The sequence below is a fragment of the Gambusia affinis genome, linkage group LG21 (assembly GCF_019740435.1).
Source record: "Gambusia affinis linkage group LG21, SWU_Gaff_1.0, whole genome shotgun sequence".
Classification (NCBI taxonomy): domain Eukaryota; kingdom Metazoa; phylum Chordata; class Actinopteri; order Cyprinodontiformes; family Poeciliidae; genus Gambusia; species Gambusia affinis.
The window spans coordinates 14,772,452-14,795,616 of record NC_057888.1 but is presented as its reverse complement, the minus strand read 5'-3'; the positions used below and the strand labels follow the sequence as shown (position 1 = coordinate 14,795,616).

Sequence of the window (23,165 nt, the reverse complement as noted above, 5' to 3'; positions counted from 1 at the left end):
TCCGATTAGACGCAACTGGGACCTCTCGGCGTGTGTGTGTGTGTGTATGTGTGCATGTGGGGCGTGGGGGGTGGGGTGTGTGTGAGGGCGTGTGTGTGTATGTGTATGTGAGGTATGTCTTCTAGTAAGAGATAATTCGATTGGACTCAACCAACACTGTTGTCAAGCATGGGTATTTTTAGTGTATTCCAGTTTGAAGATTTACAACTTTGTTTGTCTGTTTTTATTTTCCAGTTCCTTTATTTATTTATTTTTGGTATAACTTTATACCATTTATATATAGCCTACCAGGTTTTCTCTGAGAGGATGGTCTATAATTTTTAGGTGACTTTCTTGCCCCCAAATATTTCAATTTAAATCTAACTTTGAAAAAACATAAAAATAAAATGTTGTCATGCACTATTAAAATTGTTGTGTTAAATATTGTTGTTTTCATAGAACAGAATCAAATCTGCACGGATTTCACACAACGGAATCTGGCTTTGGGATTGACCTAGCATTCTGAGTGGGTTATGCATTCAGATCAAAAAGTGTGTCAGCAAACTACCAAGCTTCTTTTCCAGTGGCATTGTAGTTAAAGACATAACTCAATTTCAAGCAATGCTGACAAGATAATACAAAAAACCATAAAACCTCTATATAAATGTTTGACCTGCATGTGGATTATTAAAGATACAGTTGGAAAATATCTGCTCTGTGTGAACCAGTTCAGAATGTTGTATGGCATGAAAAAAATAAAAATAAACAAAAAACTGTAGAAACATGTTTTTTCTTATCTCGCTCATATTTTCAACCGCCAAGAATTTTCACATGGCATGCCTTTACAGAGACCATTGTAAAAGAATGTTTGATTTTTTTTTTTTTCATTTGGTAGGAAAAACCATCCACCTGGGGTCATTCAAAGTTATATAAAGGTTATCAAAACGAGATATGAATTTGTTCCCCTGATACCACACAATGGGGAACTACTGGGTGTTTAGTGTCATACAGTTGATGTTACTGATTTCGTTGTTATTATTTTTAGCACACCAACCAGCAGTTTGTACTGGATGTCCCAGGGTGATCTTCTTATTTACGTGTGAGATAGACAAGCTGTTGACACCCAATAAGGGTTTTACATGATGCACATTAGATTTTCAACCAGTGTTAGAAAAATGTCTTTTTCAGAATTGTTTCTAAGTTGTGGGCAAATTTCAGTTACTTATATAGGGCAACATTTTAGGCATATAACTGCATGATATGTAGGTACTTGGACTGTAACCCTCTTAAAAATTGTAGGTAATAAACTCATTCAAAATACTGAATAAATTTCAGTATTTGTACAAGCTTGACAGCACCATTCTACTCTGCTTAGAATAAAATTCTTGTCTGAAGTGTCTGTAAAACTGCAGCAGTCATTCAGTCATTTATGCATTAGTATTACAATTTGTGCAAAACACAAATGTTTATTCTTACAAGGCAACGGAAAAAAAGTTGTACTTTTTTCCATTATGTGCCATTTAGACAAATGAATTATGCTAAGTTAAACTGGCAGTCCTCTAAATTGACTTTCTGAACACTTGGTGAGGCCAGGGGGGGCCATTTTGCTTGTCTCAAAATGAATGATTAGAATGAATGCTGATTAAGACCAGTAGCTGATTAGAGATAAGAGCTCTTTAGCGCTTAAATTTTCACTTTAGTACTGAGCCAGTGCTCAATTTTTGTTGCAGTCAAGAATACTTGGTGTGCAGCAGATGCTGGCTTGAAATTGAAATGTGGTCTCTGATCCTCTTAGATATATATTTTCCCACAGAGCTCCTGCCGTTTGTTGTATTGCATCACTGTTAGTCATGTGATTAATTTTCATGTACAAGCATCAGTCGAACATTGCTATGTAATGATCCAGCCTCTCGGTATCACGTAGTGAATGTATATGAGAAATGGGAAATTGGCTATAAGAAACAACTAAAACAAGGTTTTGAAGAATGCACTGCTTTAGAATTAGACAATATCTGAATACTACTACTAATAATGATAATGTACTGAAGTAACTGCAGTGCATAGGTGTTAAATGTTTATATGTAAAAGTCACTCAGAGTAAATGTAAAAATAATACAGAGTGATTGTGCAGGGGTTCGGTTTTTCAGCAGATGGCTAGAGCAGGGACCGTGTGCAGCTGGCAGGTCAAAGATGACCTTCCGCACCTTCCTTCTACAGCACTTTAAAAGGTACAGGCAGTTATGTTCTGGTAATACACTGTGCTGATCTAATCATCCTCCGTAAAGCTTTGTAATCCAGGGTGTTACAACTGCCAAACCAGGTTATGATACAGCCTGCCAGAATACTCTCGTTGGGGCACCGGTGGAATATAATCAATATCCTGGAGTACATTCTGAACCTTTTCCTTTGCCAATGAAAAACAGTCTGGATCTTGCATATTTGGTTATTACACTTATGTGAGGTGTCAAGCTCAGATGTACATACCCAAAAACTCAAAATAGCTAACTTTTCCACCTCTCACTTCTCAATGCATACTGGGCTTAGTGCCCTACAGGTTCCATAATAATGACATGGAACAATAGTGTCGATGGTGGTAAGAGTTTGTCCCGCACTCTGTCCGATTCCCATTCTACCCGCCTCTGTTGTTGTGCCCTTGGGCAAGACACTTCACCTGCCTTCCCTGCTGGTGGTGGTGTGAAGTGTTACTGAATGTAGTGTGTATTTTGCCTGATGAAGCACTAAGGAAGTACAGGCCATTTGCCATGATTTCTATATCTTCTCTGTAGATAGACTCATCACCCTCTTCATCTTTCGTTGTACAATCCCCTATGAGCAAGGTGTCTCACAGGCAGCTAAGCACACATCCCTAAGGAGTGCTTCATGATGAATGTCAATGGGAAACTGATATTTAATATATATATATATATATATATATATGTATATATATATATATATCAATGAAAGAGTTTGGTTGATCAGAGAGCAATTTCCTCCATTTCACACGTCTTAGTAGAGAGCCTGCACACATCTCATGAGTACAGCATAATATTCCCACAGGGTTTAGACAAGCTCTTGTATACCTCCTCTCTTTCAGTCATGCATTTATATCCCCTAAAACCACAAACTACCAGAACACATACACACACACACACACGCATCATGCTCTCCTCTATGGCATGTAGCAGCTACGTAGCACAAAGATTTCCTGTGAGTCTCCTCTGGACACAAGCAAGCAACTGTTAGGTTTGTGTTTGCATGTGTGATGAAGCAAAAATGTGACCAAAATCATTTGTTTATCTAAGCGTTTCTAACACAAGCATCTCTGTCTAAAATTTGACAGGAAATGTAGCTGTAGCCTTTAAGCCAAAGGCAGAATGACTGATTATGTAAGCAATATTAGACACTTTTGGCGGTATTGTTTAATCGCTGAGTGAGGCCAAAGCAGAGAAGCCATCTACTCCAAAGCTAAGAGTAACACTCACATTCAAGGCAAAACAAAACATCTATTGGCAGCTCTAATTCAGAAAAAAATTCAATTGTCTGCAAGTTGTAATTAACTAACCTCAATCAGTTGGAAAGAGTCTTTAATTAAGTCTCCTTTTGAGGAATGGAAAGAAAAAAAAATGTGCTAAATACAACCTGGTTGAAACAACTTCATTTATTGGTATCACATTCCACAAATTATCCAGAAGCTAACACAAAATATGTTTTAATAATAAATAGAACATTTAATAGAAACACAATTAGAGGACAGTACCCCACAGTGAAACTGAGAAAAGAATTCAAGTCTCCTAGAAGACTGCTTGCACAGTCTATTTGGTCAGGTACATAAAATCATTGTAAATGAGAGACTGAGGCAAAAAAGGAACTGCAGACGGATCGTAAATGCTAATGACTGCTGGAATGTGGCTTAAAGACATTGCAAAAAGTGATGAAAGCTGTGAAAACAGTCCCAGTTTTACAAAAAGTACATACATTCTTTTTTCTCATTTAAAATCTAGAACACAAATTTTCACTAGCTAATGTGTATCATGTTTAAAGATTTTAAATAACCGCTCAACAACAAAAATAACTAGCCTAAATGATAAAAAAGAAATGGATGCTATCTCAATTGACAAAGTACTGTCACACAGCTGTGGTAGTTTTTACTTTCTCTTACCCCCATCTGCATTTAAGGAAGTGTTGGTTTGTTTAAAGTGGGTTTGAATGAGGTGCTTTCACACACTATCAGCCACTTATAATGGATGGCTGCTTGGGAAGGACCTAATTTAGAGGAGCAGGCAGAAGAATCATTCACTGTAAATAGTCAGCAGTAAAATTAGCATTTTTTTGTCATTTCTTTTTTAACCAAAAATGCATCAATAAAAAAGAGAGAATTGCCTCATCAGCAAATTGCATCCTTTGTCAAATTTAATTGCTTTCATAAATAGATGGATAGATAGATAGATAGATAGATAGATAGATAGATAGATAGATAGAGATAGATAGATAGATAGATAGATAGATAGATAGATAGATAGATAGATAGATAGATAGATAGATAGATAGATAGATAGATAGATAGATAGATAGATAGATAGATAGATAGATAGATAGATAGATAGATAGATAGATAGATAGATAGATAGATAGATAGATAGATAGATAGATAGATAGATAGATAGATAGATAGTCCAAATCACATAAAAGAACAATCAGTAATAAAATTTATAGCATTTATAAACCAGTGGCTAAACCTTTCACTATTACTGTATATACAGTGATATCAATGTTATTACCTAATATTGCAGTTTTATTAATCTAGGATTATTTTGTTCTACAGTGCTTATTCATACGTCTTGAACTTAAGCATACTGTCTTACTGTTAAGCTGTCAAATGCTAAACTATTACAAGAGGTACTTGTAATAGAAGTACTCTTGCAATAAAAGATGTATATCACCAACATAATCAAACATAACCAAAACGTTTTTACAGACTTTCTAATGTATGTCACAGTAGGCAAGCTGTGTCTCTCCCTGTCAGGCGTTTCGCCTGAAAACAAAAGCCAGGTGTGCTGACTATACTCCTACTTAGCTCGTGAGATTGTTCGTAAGAAAATCCAGAAGCTATGAAGTTCAACGCATGCCATGCCTGTGGATGAAGTTCACAGGTTTTATCATCCCATCCTGGATCGCCCTGCAAAAGACACATTTGAAGCATGTTAAATGTTTTTTAGGCAAAGTCTCCCACATTCACCAGACACAAACATATACAGTGAATAAATAAATTAGTTATTTCTCACCACTGAGCAGCTAGGTATGCTCATCACCATCAGAAGACAACATGAATCACGTTGTCACTTTTCCTTACCCTTAGAACTGTTACACAACAGCTACACACAAGAACACTAACAGGGGGTCTTTGTGTCCGTTTTCTCTCCTCTTGCCTGAAACACACTGTTCTGCAACTTTCCCTGATTCCCCAGAGATGTGATCTTATAGGCAAAGCTTCGAAAAACAAAAAGAAACAATTAAAATGGTGCAATAAGGTCCGCCCTGCAGCAGAGATTCCTACAGGGCTGACATATTTGCAATGACATCATATTCTTTCCATGTTTCAACACCTTTAAAACAATGGGGCTTACAGGACCGAAGCTGTAAATGTGACTATTGTTTTCCGAAGATGAATCCTGAAAATAGAAGAGAGTTGCCCAGACTAAAAATGAGGTATATACATCAGGAAACTTAAGGATATGAAAACAGATGTTCAGTTGATAGCATCCCGGGGGCCGAAGGTATCAGAAGACCAAAAGGTCAGTAAATACAGGAATACATCTTCATGTTAAAACAACAAGTTCATGGGGTATTGCATCGAGTGAATTATTCATGAATAAGAGCATAATTTACTTTACCAGGGCAATCAACAAGAGCAGGTTTTACTGACAAGGTGGGTCTCTAATTGTAAGATTGCACACTTGACTTTTGCTTGAAAAAGAAAAACAAATATACATACATATATATAGCCTGAGAATTTTGTTTTGTTTACACCAGCAGAAGAAATATAATATATTAAAGTCTCTCAACAAGGGTAAATGATCACTTCCTTGATTATTGAAACACCAATTTCCTCTGTTATTCATATACCTCAGAGTCACAGTGCAACAATATCCACTCTCTACTTCCTAAGCAACAAAATGAACCAAAGTCTAAGAATGTTCTTTGTGTGTCTCTGTTTTGCCCAGTTATGAACTGTGACCTTTCCAGGTTGTACCCCACCTCTCGCCCAATTCGCTTTCTTTACAGACAATGGGTCGATGGCTTTTTCTTCCATATCATCATTATGAATTACTTTGAGTTAATGCTTGTTCAAATAATGCTGTTGTACTTGTAATGTCAGACAATCTGAACAATGTTTGAGGGGTATGGACACATTTGCATGATATACACATTTTTGTGTAATGCAGCTCAATTTGCTGGATGACATTAACTCATCCAAGAAGTTTCTTTACTAACATTTTTGTATCTGTATGTTTTATATGATAAACACATTTTGCAAACAGAGGGACTCTCTGGGCAGATTCCAAAAAATTGAACTTGTTACTGTCAAGACACTGCCAGACTATTTCTCTGGGGGTCATCTTGAATATGTCTGTTTTAAGACCTGACGCCATTCCTTCTGTGTTGTGTCACATGGGTGGAGAGGCCGCTGTTATTAAGTTATCGGCTGTTCTATCTGCCCTTCAGTCGCCTCAAATTGATCACAGCTGCAGCCCTGCAAGAGGCAGTGTTCAGTGCATACGTGTAAGAACGGAGGATGCTTTCAGAAGAAAACAGAGTCTCAGTTTGCCACATGAGAACGCGTCTTCAGAATATGCTTTTGCTGTGAGCATCCTGCATGACAACCCAAAGGGGAACAAAACACAAGCCTCTGAACTGAGCTGGAAATTGTGCTCTGATGCTAATCTCTTCCTCTTCTTCGTTCGCTCAGGAAGAATGAATACCCAAGATAAAAGGCCACTAATGGTGAGACTGTAAGCTGATAGGTTCCGTGGATGATAAATGAATTTAGGCTAATCCAGGCAAATGAAAATGAGGAATAAAACACAGGCGGTGAGGCAGTGTTGTGCACCTCTGTTCATGCTCAGAAAAAGCAATCGCATTAACCCTGACATTAGCTGCTTCACCTTTACATCAACATTCAGACAGAGTGAGTATTTCTAAAAATTAATGGGACGAGTTGGAGTACTCATGGGTTCTTTTAATAATTCACCACAATGACTCCCTTCCATTCTTCTGTTGCTTCTTTTAGTCTTCCATAGCCATTTTTATGACCACAATTTTCCTCCTGGGGTAGAAGTTGGAAACTTGAACCATGCCGTTCTGCTTGTTGCTGTCGGGCAGAGACACCAGCACATTAAGGCAACACTGAGGATTTTCGCAACAGTGAGTATCACAATCTTACAACATCATCTGAGGCAGAGAGGAACTGGCTCAGCTCATAAACTGCCTGTGCTTCTCAGCCAACTGACACTGACTGTCACAAATGGTGGACCAAGCTGAACCGAAAGCAGTGTGTGTTTTCTGCACTGTCAACACTGCACAGAAAAACCATACTGGCATCACGCTCTCTCAGCATTTTTAAGTCAATGTGATGCATTATTTTTGTCAACCTGCGTTTATTTCAGCATATATGTCATTGATCCACACACAATTCCACATAAAAGCAAAGTAAATTCACATTTTATATGTATTTGGATATGGTGTGGTAAAATTTAAACGATCTGATGCATTATGTAAAATTGTTTGGATAAGACCCTTGGAAGGCTCTAGCGTCATCCAAGATCACTACAGCCCAGGGCTTCTCATTTTATCTTATTGCTGAAATGAAAAGATTCAAAGTGAGAAGTTTAAATGTACTCATCAGGATCATGAATGTCATATTAACTTTCTTGCCAGAATACATTTCAGTGATTTTTAACCGGAAGTGCAAGTTTGTGTCTTAACCTAATGCTAATGCAGACAATTAAGCTTTGAGCAAGCTTCTGGAATAATTCTATCTGGATATTTGTTGTTCTCATCAGAGATTTTAGGATTCATTAAAATTATCATTATTTATTTATTTTTTGGTATTGACGCAACTTTTAATAACAATCTCTCATTCAACCATGTCGGTGTTTGATTTGGTGGAAGTCGAAGAAATTCGAGAAAGTCCTCCTGCAATATTTCATTGACTTTGCATCCAATTCAATTCTGGACTAGAGACAATTTCCAAAGAATTAAAACTTATACTCTTAAGTTTTAAAATCCATTTAAAACTTAAGAGTTTTAAATGGATTTATGGCATAAAATGCCATAATTTATGGCATTTTATGCTTTAAATGCCATAAATTATGATACTACATTTTAATTAAGCCATGATGGAGAACTGTGTATAAATCAATGTAATAAAAGTGGTTTAAATTTTTTAAGGTTTAAGTATGTAACATAAACATGTAAGTGTAAAAGAAAAACTTACACTAGTGGCAACAGGCTGTGGAGGAAGTTCTCAGTGTAGTCATCTTGTTCGTCTCCATCTAGATGAGCCAAGTAGGTGTAGAGATAGGAGAAGGTTTCGAATGGGATCCTCGAAGGGCCACCCTCCTCATCAGTTGTCAGGATCTCACAGGCATGCTTCATAGAGCTTATAATAGTCTGGGAAACGCCAACGACGGAAGCACAGACAAAGGAGTTTCATGCAAAAAAAAAAGAAAAAAATTAAATAAAATATTGGCAAGAAAATTAATATGCATTCAGCTTTGAAAAGCAATTACATGCCACATGTTATGTTTATAAAGAAATAGATAAGAGCCCAACGATATTAAATAAATAAAAGAACGAGTGTAGATCGAGACTGCCCTCATGTGGTTTAAGTGTTCAATAGACTTGAACACATCTTTTCCAAAACTTCACAGTACTTTCCTAATTCCTAACTGTTGGTGTTTTTTTTGTTTTTTTTTTATTATTATTTTTCTTCTTTTGCATACATAAATACATCTATATGCTGAAATAAATTCTCTCTGATCTGCCTCCAGTGCTGTTCCTCCTTGGTCCAAAAGCGATTGGCTTAACTGGAGAAAATTGATTCATGTTAAAGAAAGAGGCTTATGGAATCTTCCTGTCAGCAGCCTGCAAAGCCAGGAAAAAAAAAAAAAGAGCCTGGACCAAAGATATCTGAGTCTGGTTTATTCCACTAGATGCTCAGACGAGGAGATGAAGAAACACAACAACTCCTGAGGTTCACCTCCTGTGCTTAACCTTCAGATTAAGTAGTAAGAAGCAGTATTAGAAATTAGATTTTGCCTTGTGTTAGACCTCACCCCTCCAAGAGCACTACAGCCCAAGGCAAAAAACTCCATCCAGTTGATTTGCGAATCAAAGCTGCCCAACGACAACAGAGCCTCCAGTTGTTCCATGGGAAGACATAAAGCCTTCCATTTCAGCTGCACATCCTCTTTGCTGCAAATTTTCTTTGGAGACAACTGTGACAGGATGGGAAAAGAAGAGAGATGCAAATGCGTAGGTGAAAACCGTGAGTTTATGTGCATCCTTATTGTAATATCCCAAAAAATAATACAACATTGCTTTTAGTAGACATGTCTAGTCAAAAAGTTAGCATAAGAAAAGTCTCAACATAGACGGAAAGAGGGATTTTCATTAAAGTTAACTACAAAGAAGGTAAAAATAATTTAACAATGATATATAACAACAATGGTTTTGAGCAAACTCTTCCTACCTGCTTATGGAGGATCTTCAGTAGACCTGGAGTCAGTCCAGTGTCAGTCTTCTGAGTGGCAACATTCATCTCCAGCCTCTCCTTTACTGGAAGACACTCCCCTTTGGCCAGTGCATTGAAGTATCTGGGATGTAGTTATGGCATGTGTAATAACCACACATTATATTGATATAGAGTGTAAAAATGAGCATGTGCACCTCAACCAACTTAATAATATGAAATACTATTAAGCTGGATGACTAGAGGAGTTGTACTCATGTATTGTTCATGACACTTCACCCTGTTTGATTTTTATCTTATTTCAACAAGATAAAATAAGATATGATTTTACAGGCAGGGTGACTTTCAGTATCTCCCAAAGGAAGCAGAGCTTTGTTTTACCTCAATTATTTTTTTCCACAAAGCAAATTTGTAACGTGTTGCTCGACACACGACAATCCGAGGGGAAGAGAAACAAACATCCTGTATGCTTCGAATTCAGCCAGTATGTTCAACATATTTTTATTTTTTTAAGAGAAAGCATTTAGTTTAACCACATAAACTGCATGGAAGCCCTGGGAGCTAATTACAGCCTGTCAGTAGTAAGGGAAAGAGGTGTACAGGTGAAAGGTAGCTTGGAGACACTTTTGGGGAATTATTTTGACGGAATAAATAAACCACAGCAAAGTGACACACGTCTATCCATAACCCCAGACGATGCTGATGACATTTAACACTTACGCTGAACACCACTGCAGCAGATCTTTGGGCTGTGTTCGGATAGCTGCCTTGGTGAAGCTTTTGAGGATGTCCGGTAGCTCGGGAGGGATGTTGATTTGTTGGGCACAATAGAATGTGTCAGGAAGAGGCATGCCTATAGTGTGTACGCATTGTAATACAGTCAGGTTAGCAGATGAACACAAACCAATAGAAGACAATATGATGACATTTTCTTGCCTTTGTGCATGACTAATTTTGGTAGGCACATTAATGTCCACAATGATACATAATAGTATCAAGTAAAAAGTTTAACTGTAAGATAAAGCTGCCCTAATCTATCAAATTAAAAGAAAATAGTAATAGGAAAAATATTACTTTTAAATGAGAAATAATATAGATTTTTGATCAGTTATTTGCTCAATTCATTTCGGCTTATCTTTTCACACTTAGACGTTTTATTATTTTCAGTTCTTTACAGCTGATTCAAACGTCAACTAAAAATGTTAAGATACCGACCTGGGGAATGACGGCTGTGGACAAAGACTAAAACACCAAACAAAAAAATGAAGAAATATTTAAATTAAAGGCGAGCCGAGAGGTGAAAAATGCAGCTTTTTCAAACACGCAGTATTGTAGCATGTTTGTCGCCTAGCAACGGAGATCTTCTTCTGGAGATGTAAAGAGTAAAGAATGTTGTCATATCGCCCTCTGTCTTACTTCTGCCTGTGTAAAAATAGTGTCTAATTAATACGTCGCACTTCTGCGGTAATGAGCGAGTGTCATACAAATACACAAAATATGGTTCATTATTTCCACGATAAAACATAAAAAAACACATACAAGCGTATATAGTTAATTTTTTAAAATATATTTAAAAGGTTTATGGGCGTGTTCACTGTTGGAACAGCTTCGAAATTTGTTTGTCTTGGAAAAAAATGGACGTGGCTAAATGTAAAGCACATATTCATCGTTAAGCTAAAACAACTTTTCCCACAAAATTTACGCCAAAGTTTCTCTGCTGTTGTATGCATATGCCATGTTGTGAGAAAAATCTTAGAAAAAAACCCCAACACTCTGGAAACCAGTTAAAATATTTTCTGGTACAGCTGCCAAGGTCTCTCACATTCCTTTATTAATAAATAAATAAATCTTGTTGGAAAATGCATTAAATCCAAACTATTATGTCTTACACAATTAATGTATCCCTCATAATCAAAAGAAAAGCCATCTGAAAATTATCTTAGGAAAAATGATGCAGAAACTCATCTGTGGCAGCCGGAAATTCAACAGGCAAAAGATTTTATTATTAAACAGCATCTCAAAAATACAGATCTCCACAGACCGAATAGAAAACAAGAATACAACTACAATTATTTGGTAATAACCAAAGAGACACAGACAAAAAGAGACGTAGTTCTTAACCCAATGCTCAACAGAAGCATGATAGCTGAGTGACAGGCAGATTTACACATTCACACGATCACCATCAGATCACATACACCAGATAGTTCAAACTTTATCTAGGATGTGTATAAACTGAGCAGGCAGAATATGCTTGAGAAACTGTCAAAATAAACGTAACATTTCATAGGCCCATTGAGGACAAGAAGCACAGTATTTTTCCCCACAGTCTTACAATACATTAGTGAAGACGCAAAGAGAAATTCTGTCTATGAGAAATGATCAAACAATTAGAATGGATCTCAGCAAAAACAGATTTTGTGGACAAGACATCGGAAAATCCACAAGATGCTTGTATTCTTAATTTTTTTTTTTTCTGAATGTCAAAGTTTCCTTCACTTGATACAAAAATAAAATGGCATCTTCCTAAAGACACATTGGACAGTCCGGGACCTAACCTCTAGGATCAAATGTTCACCGACACTGGTAGACTCCAACTATACTGTTCCCTTTTCCCATTATCTCTCTCTTTTTAAAAAAAACAAAAAACAAAAAAAAAAAACACTCCTCTTTGGACGCAACTTGAGGGAAGTCAATTGCACAGCAGCTCTGTTCTAAAAGAGTTTTTGATGCAATGGAGAGAACACTACAGTTCATTAGAAAGCACAAAACATGTTTATCTTATACAATAATTAGACAAAACAAGAAATCTCAAAATAACTGAGCAATTTGTTGTTGAACCAACTGTTTTTGCCTTAGCCTTTCCCAAAGCATTGTTACACCACAGACAAGAGTGAGAAACAAACTGTTAGAGGAAATTCTAATGGGCATAATCATGCTTCATAGCTTCATCTCCCCATCTGACACTGTGCTGATGGGATTTGTTGCCTCTTTGCTCACATAAGCTATGGCATAATAACAGAATGATGATAAACAAAACAGGACAAATTATGCCAGATTGTCCACAGGATTCGTTCTTTATAAGTTGAAATAACATAACTCAAAATAGTCTGTTACATGATAGAATCTTCTCCCTCAAACCAATGTTCCTTGTTTTTTAAGGTAACAATTTATCACTGTTTCTATGCTTTTAAGGAGGCCAAGCTGTTCTTTGCTACAAGCCACTAGTTGGTCAGATGCTGTATTATTCTTTTCTTAATCTGTTTCTATCTTTTCCCCCTTTTATTCCCAGCGGGGGGCTTCTTCAGCTGGAGAGCTGGGGTTGTGCCAAAGGCGCTGCCTGGCTGGTTCGAAACGCCAAAAGTCAGCCCAGCAGACTGGTTGATGCCGGGGTTGCTGAAGTTGAAGCCGGAGCTGCTGGTGCTACCAAAACCTAGGGATGCAAAGAGGGTCAAACACAAAGATGATGTAGGAGGTTTCACATAAATATTTTAGGACACTTAAAAGGTAAGACGATTTTTGGTGATTGCTTTTTACATACGGAGTTCAACCTCTGAATTTAAAACTGACAATATTAGAGATTTAGGTCTGCCCGGGGTGTGTAGACATGCATAAGAAAACATTATGTCGAGAAAAAAGTTGAGGCTTGCTGAAACATGTTTTACTTCGAAAATACACTTCATTCTGCATCCATTACTTAGATTACTAAAGAACAGAAAATATAATAAGAAATGAATAAACAAAAAAGACAGGCTGTACTTTTATTAGATACTGTCTTTATTAAAGCTTGTTTACTGGGGCATGTGTGATGCAGATTTCCATATACCTGCACTCAGACTGCCCCCTGCAGGCTTACTGGTGGAGGAGAATCCAAAAGAAGACCCTCCAGTTCCAACGCCACCAAACCCTGGCCCACCTCCAAAACCTTTGGGAGAGAACAAACAAGGAAGTCAGATGGAGGTAGGTGTGCAGCCCGTACTGAGAACATACAATGAGCAGTGTCTCAGGAGTGCACACAGACAAGCATAAGCAAGCGTAAGCAAAAAAAAAAAAGAAGAAACCTCAGCTTAATCATTATGTACATCTCAGCGTTTAATCACAGATTACAAAGCAATGTGCTGCAATACACTGCAAACTGAAGACAAAGGAGAGATGATGTGGTCAAGTTTCACAAAATACACTCCTAACAAGGCAAAACACTGTGCGCTCAAACCACCTGCTCCCACACTCTCAAAGGGATTTGTCTTTAATTTGCAAAAAAATGCTTAGTGACAGATTCCTAAAAATTAGCGACGCATTTAAGCCAAACCCCTCAGTTTTTTTTGTTGTTTTTTTAAAACCGATACGCAAAAACAACGCAGTTTGTCAAGTGTTCCTGTGGTGTGAACGCACATTACAGCTGAGAAGGAAGAATAAAGAGCAGAAGGGGGAATAAGATTCCGAGCCTGCACAAGTCAGGCCTGCCTGCCTCTCTCTCTCTCTCTCTCTCTCAAGCACACACAAGAAATTTTATAGTAAAAAAATAAACTGACAAAAAACATTTGGCAATGGGAAATTGTAGACTATACAACATAATGGGGATAATAGAGGGGAGTATATACAACTCATAACAGGCAGAGGTAGTACCTCCAAGTGTAGAAGAGCCCAAACTAGTGCCTACTGCTGAGGCAAAGGGGTTTCCAAAACCTGCCCCCAAAGGTGCCTGGGTGCCTAAGGTACAAAAAGACAGGATTTGTTTTACTTTTATAAACGTGCCTTTAGAGTGCAGGTTAGAAACCAAACAGCAAAATTTGCAGCCATTTTACTGAATTTTTTCTTTTCTTTCCAAAACTACCCCATCAAAAAAAAATGCCTTTAAATTTTAATATATAGCAGAAAAGCCGTAATCTGGATGTATGTTTTTCTTTTTAGGTCTTCAACTGACTTTCACAGATTAGGCTTTTTTATCTGATAGTTTGAAACCAACAGAAAATGAATTACAATGAACCCTTACTCTTATCTGAATTTTTTCCCCCATTAAACTCAAGGTGCATCAAAGCACATGGTGTTGGTTGACGTGCTTATCAGTGGAAAAATGATAATCCTTAGTTTAATTCATTGAATATATGTATATTCAATAGGTATATATTGTAATATAACAGATTTAGCTTTTTTCCCCTTTAAAACAAAAGCTATAGTAGCCTTTTTTTTTTGCTAGTATGATCAATAAAATTCAAGGTCTTCTACTACTCTACTCTTGATGTGATTATAAACATCGATTCCACTTTTTCAAAATGCTACAGCTCCTTATAAATGACGAAACAAAAACATAACTAGACAGATTGCTAGTTCTTTCACTCAGAAACTTGTCCTTTTTCCCTTTTTATGCAGTTGTTTCTTTCTGTACTGCCAGGTTAACCTCCACTGCTAAAACAACTTCAGTCAAAAAGAAACAAGGACAAACGTTTCTTTGTTTAAAAACTGATTTATTGTCAATTTAAATGCAATTCCACTTACATAAACACAAACATTTAGGAACAGAATTGGCTATTATTTGCTAACTGCTACTGCATTTGACAAGTTTCCAAATCTTCAAGATTTCTGAGAGTGAATGAACTAGCATACGCCCCTCCTAACAAAATGCACCACACAATTATTGTATATAGTTTATAAAGGCACACCATATTATATATTAATGTACTGTTATTAACAGGCATTGGATAGATAGGTTTAAACATACCATTACAAGAACTAGAGATTACGATAAAATATGAAATTGGCATTTGTGATTTAGCTTCAGTGTAAACTGGTCAAAAAGAAAACTAAAACAAAAAACCAAACAAAACAAAAAAAACTATGGAAATGAATGTACAACGTTCTGTAAATTCCTGGAGATATTGACAAGTATAATTTTGATATTTGAAGCTCTAATAAATAAAAAAAACTACATGCGATTGTTTCAGGCCAAAATGTTGGCAATAAAGTATAGGAACACAAATATAAAATAATTTTAAACATAAAAAAAAAAAAAATGAGGCTCAGTTTTCTGCACTGTCGTGCCAAAGCTGAAGAAAAATGAAAACTGAGGAGTTTGTCATTAATTAAGCAGGTCAAAAACAGAAAAATTCTCATAGTCAAAAAAATAAAGAACTTCACATTTTTTCCCCTTTATCATAAAAAAATTTAAATAAAAGGGGTTAGATGGGATAACACCTGCCTCACCAATAACATTCAAAACAATAACAGCATTTAAATAGAGAGAACTGTCAGATACTCAATATAAGAAATAAGGCCAGTAAATATCCAGTTAAAAACTTCAAAGTCCAAACACCTTATGAAAGATCGGTTTGTGTTCTGTATTTTCAGTGTTATTGCGCCAACTATGACTATGGAAGACGCCGTGTTAAATGTTAATACACAAAAATGAAGAGAAGATAATATTTTATCAATCTGACTTCACAAATGGTTAGGTTTAATAAATAAGGAATGAAATAGTCAACGTTGTGAAACAGAGTGGCTTACTCACCGCTATGATTAGCAGCAACATTAATACTATTGTGTTCATTGGCTTAAAAGGAGTAGTCGTTTTTCTTACTATTATGCTCACCAGGTCAAAAAAAAACCCATAACCTTACATGGTGCAATGAAACATGACAATCTGTAAATGTGAATAAACAATGAGACCTCCCTGACCTCTCCATTTCATTTTGGCACCAATTGTAGATCACTGGTAGCTGTGGACCAGCGAGAGCAGCACATACTTTCTTCTAACAATTAAAGAAACATAAATATGGTCTCACCTGACTCGGAACCAGCTGAAACCAACAAAGTGTTTAGTCTTGAAACGTGAGAATTGTTCATAGGAGGTAATCCAAAAGGAGTACTGCTATGTTTTAAAAAAATACACCTGACGGGTTTCAGTGAAGTGAAAGTAATTTTAAAATGGACCAGCCCTGTTAAGCCGACAGTAGCCCTTAGGTGAAGCAGCTTTTATCAAGTAACAGTGGGATAGCCTCCATGCGTGCAACCCTACCAAATGGATTAAACTGAGACAAAGAGGATCTTTGTGAGTGTTGAGCAGGATTTCCAGTTTAGGCAATTAATTGGTTCGTATTCTAGTCCTGAGTCTTTTTGGCATGTTCTCCCTTCCGTCCCGAAAGATACAACTCTAAACAATACCAGGTCAGCACAATCATTGGCACACCGTCAAGTATTTAGGTAAAACAATATTTTAGAGGTAAGTGCCAGCCAGCAGCACATTTAGTGTTGCGTCTGCTGTGAAACTAAACATCTTTCAATGTTATTCGTAGCTCGCACTAAATCAAGCACATGAAAAACAGAGGAAATAAATAGTTTAATAAATATGATGTGTGATTAGGATTAAAGATTTTTGTTCAGAGCAAAGAAAAATATGAATTGAGAAAAGATGATGATATTGCTAAAGTCTATCACTGAAAAAAGGTAACCTCTCACAAATATGCAACAACTTTAAGTGAAAAACAATCAGGAGTGTATTTAAAACTGCAAGCATCCCCTATTGGGCAGCAAGAACATACAAGGTTGCAATTGCCTAGTTAATCTGTATCAATTTAGCTTACCATCAAAAGAGCAAAAAATGACTGGAAGCAGGCAACAAGGTGGCTTTTTACTCCTACCACACATGTGGATCACACACAGCTTCTATTGTTGCAGGAGATGTCTAAATTGCTTCTTTGTGTAAATAGTGAGAAAGCAATGAATTCCTCCTTGGCACGTATGATCAAATGTGGTTGGATTGTTAATACAATTTATACTAATATTTAAAGTGAGGCTTATTGTGATTCATTAACAGTCCAAGAGCAGCTGATGTTATTTTTGAAAAAGAAAACAGCAGATGTTTACAGATGTTTGCGTTTCTGCCATTTTTGACATTAGTTCAACTTTCAAAACTCAACCAAACTTTAGCCTTACAAATCTACAGAGTGTGTAAATTTTCATACATCAGAAGCCCTGACATGCCTCATGCTCATCAGATGTCACTTTTAACGTCCCAGATATGACTGCACATATAATAGTTGATTGTTATTTGATTTGTAAACTATTTATTTCTTAAAAGAGCTAAAATAAATACTTGGGGATATCTCTGAAGACAGACAAAGAGCTGATTTGTTGGAATACCGCAAAGGATTATTAAATCAGCATTATTAATTAGTCTGCTCAATTAACAAAACAACTGCTATATTTGTTTGAAATATTTTATTTTAAAAAACATTGTAATTAGGAAACTTTAAAGAACATTTGGGAATTATCCGTTTCCATTAAAAGTGAGCTAAGGAATCACACTGGTCATAAGGAGCTAGTTATATATTTTAATATATATATTTTTAAGATTTTCCTTTTCAAAACAGCATTGGAGCCAAGTTGTCCACTCTGCTTAAAATTTCTACTTTGAGTTTAAGAAAGCTTGTACCTTGATCAACCAGAGACCCCCTAACAGCCCTCATAAGAAAAAGCTGGAGTGAAAAAAGTAACATTTTAATACATAAATAAAACATCAACAGCTCACCTAACTAAACGTAGATCTATAGCTCTGCGCGGTATTTTGATAGCTCGGTCGACAAGTCCATTTGTCATCTAAATATAAATCACAGCAAATTTCTGATCCCAACCCCACCTCATAACATTCACACGTCAGGCTCCTTTGGATTGTTTGAATAAAAGAGGATCCCTAGTGATTCAGAAACAGGAATATTTCGTTGCAGGCCAAAAAAACCCCCCAAAAAATACTATAGGGTCTGGTGTTTGTTGTGCACACGTATTACACTTCCTTACTTTACTTTTTGTAAGGTGCATAAAATAAGTGTCTATAAACCACAAAGTGTTTTTAAGTTAGTGACAGGCTTATAAGGCAGCACAAAGGTTTCCTGTCAGAACTGTGCAGCAGATTTTTTTTTCCTTTTCATTCTCCCTTTTCTTTAATAGTCACTCATATTTTAGAACCAGCTACATATGTTTTAGTCCAGTTATTTTCAAATAATTCTACTTGCCATATTTTGAATGTTTTGCTCCCAAAATGTAGTAAATATAAAAAACACACAATCATCCCGTCTACAACGCTCTGAGACTCAACAGTCTCCTTTGCCTCATTGAACATCTTAAACAAGGTGAAGATGAGGAGAACTTTCTAAAACTTGAAGGCAGTCAGACCTGAAGTTGGCTGCTGTTGCTGGGTCAACGTGGCTGCCATAGCAACAGCTGCAGCATTGGGTACACTGGAGAATGGGGCAGGTCCGGTTGTGACTTGTGGCGTGCTCTGCCATTTCCTGTTGGAGGCTCGTTTGGACTCAAAGATGTCAGTGGAGTCTTCCAGGAAGGCTCTCCGGTAAGAAAGATATTGATGTTTCAAGATCTATTGTGGAGAATAATAATAATAATAGAAAAAAAATTACTTGTAGATGACAAATCCAAATGATCACATTTTCTTAAAATACGCAAACATTTTTGAAAAAAAAATATTATAAACAAAAAATATCTTATTTTTACTGCTGGATTTTTTAAAAAGAAATTCACACATTACAAAAGAAGAAAAAACTGACCTTAACATTTTCATGGACAGACTGAAGCTGAGCAGCTTGTGCAACAAACGTTTGGTATAACTTCTGCATGGCCAGAGTCAGATCTGTAAATGGAAAACAGACAAAAGAAATAACATTATAATCACATTTTATGTTAATTAATCAATAGGCACAGAAGGCAAAACGATTTAAAATAACAATGCTGTCTAGATTCCATTATTGCCTTGTGGGGTGATGTGTGAGCCATTGCTCTGAGTGGTCAGGTGGTTCTCCAGCTCCTCTATCTGCTGCCGGAACTGTTGCAACTGCACCTCAAATTGGTCCACCAGGCTACGAAAATAACTGAACAGGAAAAACAACAGGTGAGAACCGCCACAACAGAGGAACGAGGTTCTGATTGTCATTTGGTTTTCAAATGCTGGAGCATTTGACTACCAAATGACACACAATTTTACAATGTACAATTCATAAAGGTTGGTGATACAGAGATAGATTAATTTGCTTACAGCCGTGCATTCTTGCACTGGATTTACTTAATAACTCACTCTGATGGAGCCGTGTTTTCATGCTGAAGTCCAGGGGGTGTCTTTTGTGTCCGCAGTGCTATGTCAGCATTTTTAAGCTCCTAACAAACAAAATAAGAACAGTCAACAGAGTCCAGACCAGTTGCATTATCACTCTGCCCTCTAATTGGCATTAGAGCATAGATGAACCTTCATTTCCATCAAATTCATTCTAACAGTGAATTCTTTAAAAACAGTTAGTGAAACGTTTCATTAGTTGTTGTTTTTTTTCTCCTTTTACCTGTGCTGTCTCCAACTTCAGTTTGTCAATAGCCAGAGCTTGGCGCTGCAGACCGCTGGCGCAGACAGACAGAAGCTGTTTGAGGCTCTTGATGTCATCTTGGACTTTAGAAATAGTCTTTGATGACATCCTGCTTATGTCTTCCTGAACCTGCTTCTGCTCTTTCACAAATTTTCTGTTAAAGTAGATAAAGAGCAGACATTTAGAAATCACTTGCAAATGAAAAATCAACATTTAAACATTTTGTTGATGGTCCTACATATATCAAGTACTTACTGAAAATTTTCAACGTCTTGGCAAATGAACGGTGGCAGGTTCTCATCTTTTAGAGCCTTGCTGTCCCTAAGAGAAGAATTACATTTTTTTTTAATAGATGTTAATAAGGTCAACATAATCATGACAAATTGAGTGCCTTTTTCATATTTAAAAAGGCTTTACAATCAAGTAAAAATATATTTATTTAACACAATTAGTTAAGTAGGACATACAGTGCATTTGTTCCAGATGAGGTGTCACTCTTATTCTCAGAGGAAGTGCTGAAATCAACTCCACCCAGACCAATACTCGGGGCAGGAGCAGCTGATGCTGCTGTAGAGGATGCCAATAGTGACCCCAAAGTAAGCCCGGTTCCTCCTCCAAGAGTCTGACCCAAACCTGGAAAATCACATTTAGAGCGGCTTTGAACATTATGACACACATTTAAATGTATCCTCGGTCATTATGTCGTCCAAATGAACAAAAACGTTTACAGGCTTAGGTACGCTCGGCCCACCTGAGGTTCCAGTGTTGGAGAAGAGACCAGCACCTAAGGACGGCACCATTGAGGCTGCCGTGGAGGTTGTCGTGCCAAGACCAAGCGTAAACCCCGTGGCTGCATGCTGCTGTGGAGCTGTCGATGTCAGGATGGAGCCAAAACTTAAACCCGCCCCAGTAGTGGAGGAGGTGGTGGTGGTGAGCGAAAAAGGAGTTGCAGATGCAGTGGGCTTGTTGAAGGCCAAACTAAAGCCAGTGGCTGCAGATGTAGTGGCAGGGGCGCCTAAAAGACAGTTTACATGAAGAGAGGAAAGGAAAAAATATCAAACTTAAAAAGGCTCTAAGCTTAATGATAAATCAAACCTTTGTTAATTTTATTTTTTGCATACATACCTAATGTAAGACCTGTGGCGGCTGCAGCGGATGCTAAAACAATGCAATTTCAATGACGGTTATTACATGATGGATAACTTTCAAAACAATTATGTCAACAACTTCTTGTAATTTTCTGCAATATGAAGAGAATGCTTACTTGAGGCAGGTGTGTTGAAAGAGAAACCTCCCGCGGGTTTCTGAGCAAAAAGAACACCTCCAAGAGTAAGAGATGGGGCGCTACTCGCGGTAGAAGCAGGGGTGGCAGCTGCTGTTCCCAGAGGCGTCCCAAACGAAAGGCCACCGGGATTGGCCGCAGGTGCACTTTAAAAAAAAACCAAAATCATAAATTTAGTCAATAGCCATTTCCCTTGAATAATAATTTAAAAATCTGATTAAAACAAAATCTGTCATCTGCACAGTAATTAACAATCTGTGCTGCAAATTAAACATTCATAGAATAAACTTTGAAAGTAATTGTAACAAATTACAGTTGGGTAAAAAATAAAAATAGAGAACAATTATTATAAAGATGCATCAATTTATTTTTTCACATAAGTAGGAGCACAACCAAGAAACCAAACACTAACAAAGAGGCGGTAACTTATTATCCCATGCGTTTAGCTAATCTCGTGCTAAGCAGAGTTCTGGAGAATAACATATTTTGGACTTGCAGTAAAAAGTAATGCACGCTTTCAACAAAGTAAAAATTAAATAATGCTAACGTTAGCCACGTCGGCTATTTAAATATAAGTATTACCTTGTGACGCCACCAAATGTGAATCCTCCACCCGTGTTGGTGGAGCCCAGATTCCCACCGCCAAAGTTAAAACCAGACATTTTGCTATAAAAGGTAAACAACTCGCATTAATAAGCCGTAGGACAGAGAACTCAAGCGTTAACTGTTAGCAAGCGTCAGTTAGCTCGCATGCCCGCGTGAGAGCAAAATAAGCGGTTTTATCTTTGCTCAAAACATTATAAAATGAGAATGTCTTATCTTCCCAATGACTCCGGAGCTATTGCACTATTGACTACTGATGTTTTACTCCATACGGTATTATTCTTACACTCACAAAAGCTATAAATATCGTACTTTCGACAGAGTATTACTTTTTCTATTGCCCGCCTGGTATTTCCCGAATGCAAGTGCATTTTGGGTATTTTTTTGTTTGGAAACTACATTGCCCATCGTTCCCACTTTACTTCCGGTTAAAGATTGTACATGCGCAGAATGCCACGGTTAGTGCAGTCATGACAAATCTTATTCCGACATAGTTTTCCAAATAAAAACTAAAATTTTTCTATTTTAGAAAAGTTGTAGTTTTTATTTGGCTTTTCATGACGTTAAAATGATTGATCAAGAAAGCATATTTAAGCAATTCACTAATAGATAGGTTTGGTGGAAATAAACGAAATTATATACATAGTTTGCGGGCATTGTCTCAAGGTCCCATTGAGTTGTGGAAATCTTAGTTATTATTATTATTATTATTATTATTATTATTATTATTATTATTATTATTATTATTATTATTATTATTATTATTATTATTATTATTATTATTATTATTATTATTATTATTGTGCATCTAAAGTAATATGAGGTCCTAGCTAGCAGGACAAAAAGCATTGATAAGAAGACAACTGTTGAGGAAACAAGTAAACAAATAAATACATAAAATAGTTTTTAGAATTTTACACAAAAATGTAATACGGTCTCATTATATTAAGTTGGTATCTCGCCATTATGATGAAACAACTATTATGGTGAGATACCTTTTTCATTTTTATTTTATTTAATTTTTTATCTTAGTGGCGGAAATGGGCTTCCATAAGCAGGAAATGATGTTCCGTTCAGTGTTATTATTATTATTATTTATTTTCTTTTTTTTGTAAATAAAAAACCTTGCAGGGATTACAATAGCGTTTAAAATCAGTATTACTTCTCGAAGCAACTAAACAACGCAGAATTT

At 36.7% G+C, this 23,165-nt stretch overlaps 2 protein-coding genes across 4 annotated transcripts; both read right to left on the bottom strand.

Annotated features, from left to right (window-relative positions):
* Positions 1-7,201: 7,201 nt before the first annotated feature.
* ropn1l (rhophilin associated tail protein 1-like) lies at positions 7,202-11,096 on the bottom strand. Its single transcript, XM_044104666.1, has 6 exons — positions 10,946-11,096; positions 10,451-10,583; positions 9,731-9,854; positions 9,315-9,476; positions 8,474-8,649; positions 7,202-7,348 (listed from the first exon to the last, which is right to left on the bottom strand). The coding sequence occupies exons 2-6, from the start codon at positions 10,579-10,581 to the stop codon at positions 7,264-7,266; spliced, it is 678 nt and encodes a 225-aa protein (XP_043960601.1). The 5' UTR covers positions 10,582-10,583; positions 10,946-11,096; the 3' UTR covers positions 7,202-7,263.
* A 615-nt stretch (positions 11,097-11,711) lies between these two features.
* nup58 (nucleoporin 58) lies at positions 11,712-22,343 on the bottom strand. 3 transcript variants are annotated; one of them, XM_044104663.1, is made up of 15 exons: positions 22,303-22,335; positions 21,953-22,036; positions 21,353-21,516; positions 21,214-21,246; positions 20,840-21,103; positions 20,556-20,721; positions 20,344-20,409; positions 20,068-20,242; positions 19,809-19,888; positions 19,487-19,605; positions 19,285-19,367; positions 18,896-19,097; positions 14,357-14,440; positions 13,557-13,655; positions 11,712-13,163 (listed from the first exon to the last, which is right to left on the bottom strand). In XM_044104663.1, the coding sequence occupies exons 2-15, from the start codon at positions 22,030-22,032 to the stop codon at positions 12,997-12,999; spliced, it is 1,782 nt and encodes a 593-aa protein (XP_043960598.1). In that variant the 5' UTR covers positions 22,033-22,036; positions 22,303-22,335; the 3' UTR covers positions 11,712-12,996. The 3 variants fall into 3 exon arrangements, with proteins under 3 accessions (XP_043960598.1, XP_043960599.1, XP_043960600.1); XM_044104664.1 differs by having other exon boundaries at positions 22,286-22,304; XM_044104665.1 differs by lacking the exon at positions 14,357-14,440 and having other exon boundaries at positions 21,953-22,343.
* Between the last annotated feature and the right edge of the window lie 822 nt (positions 22,344-23,165).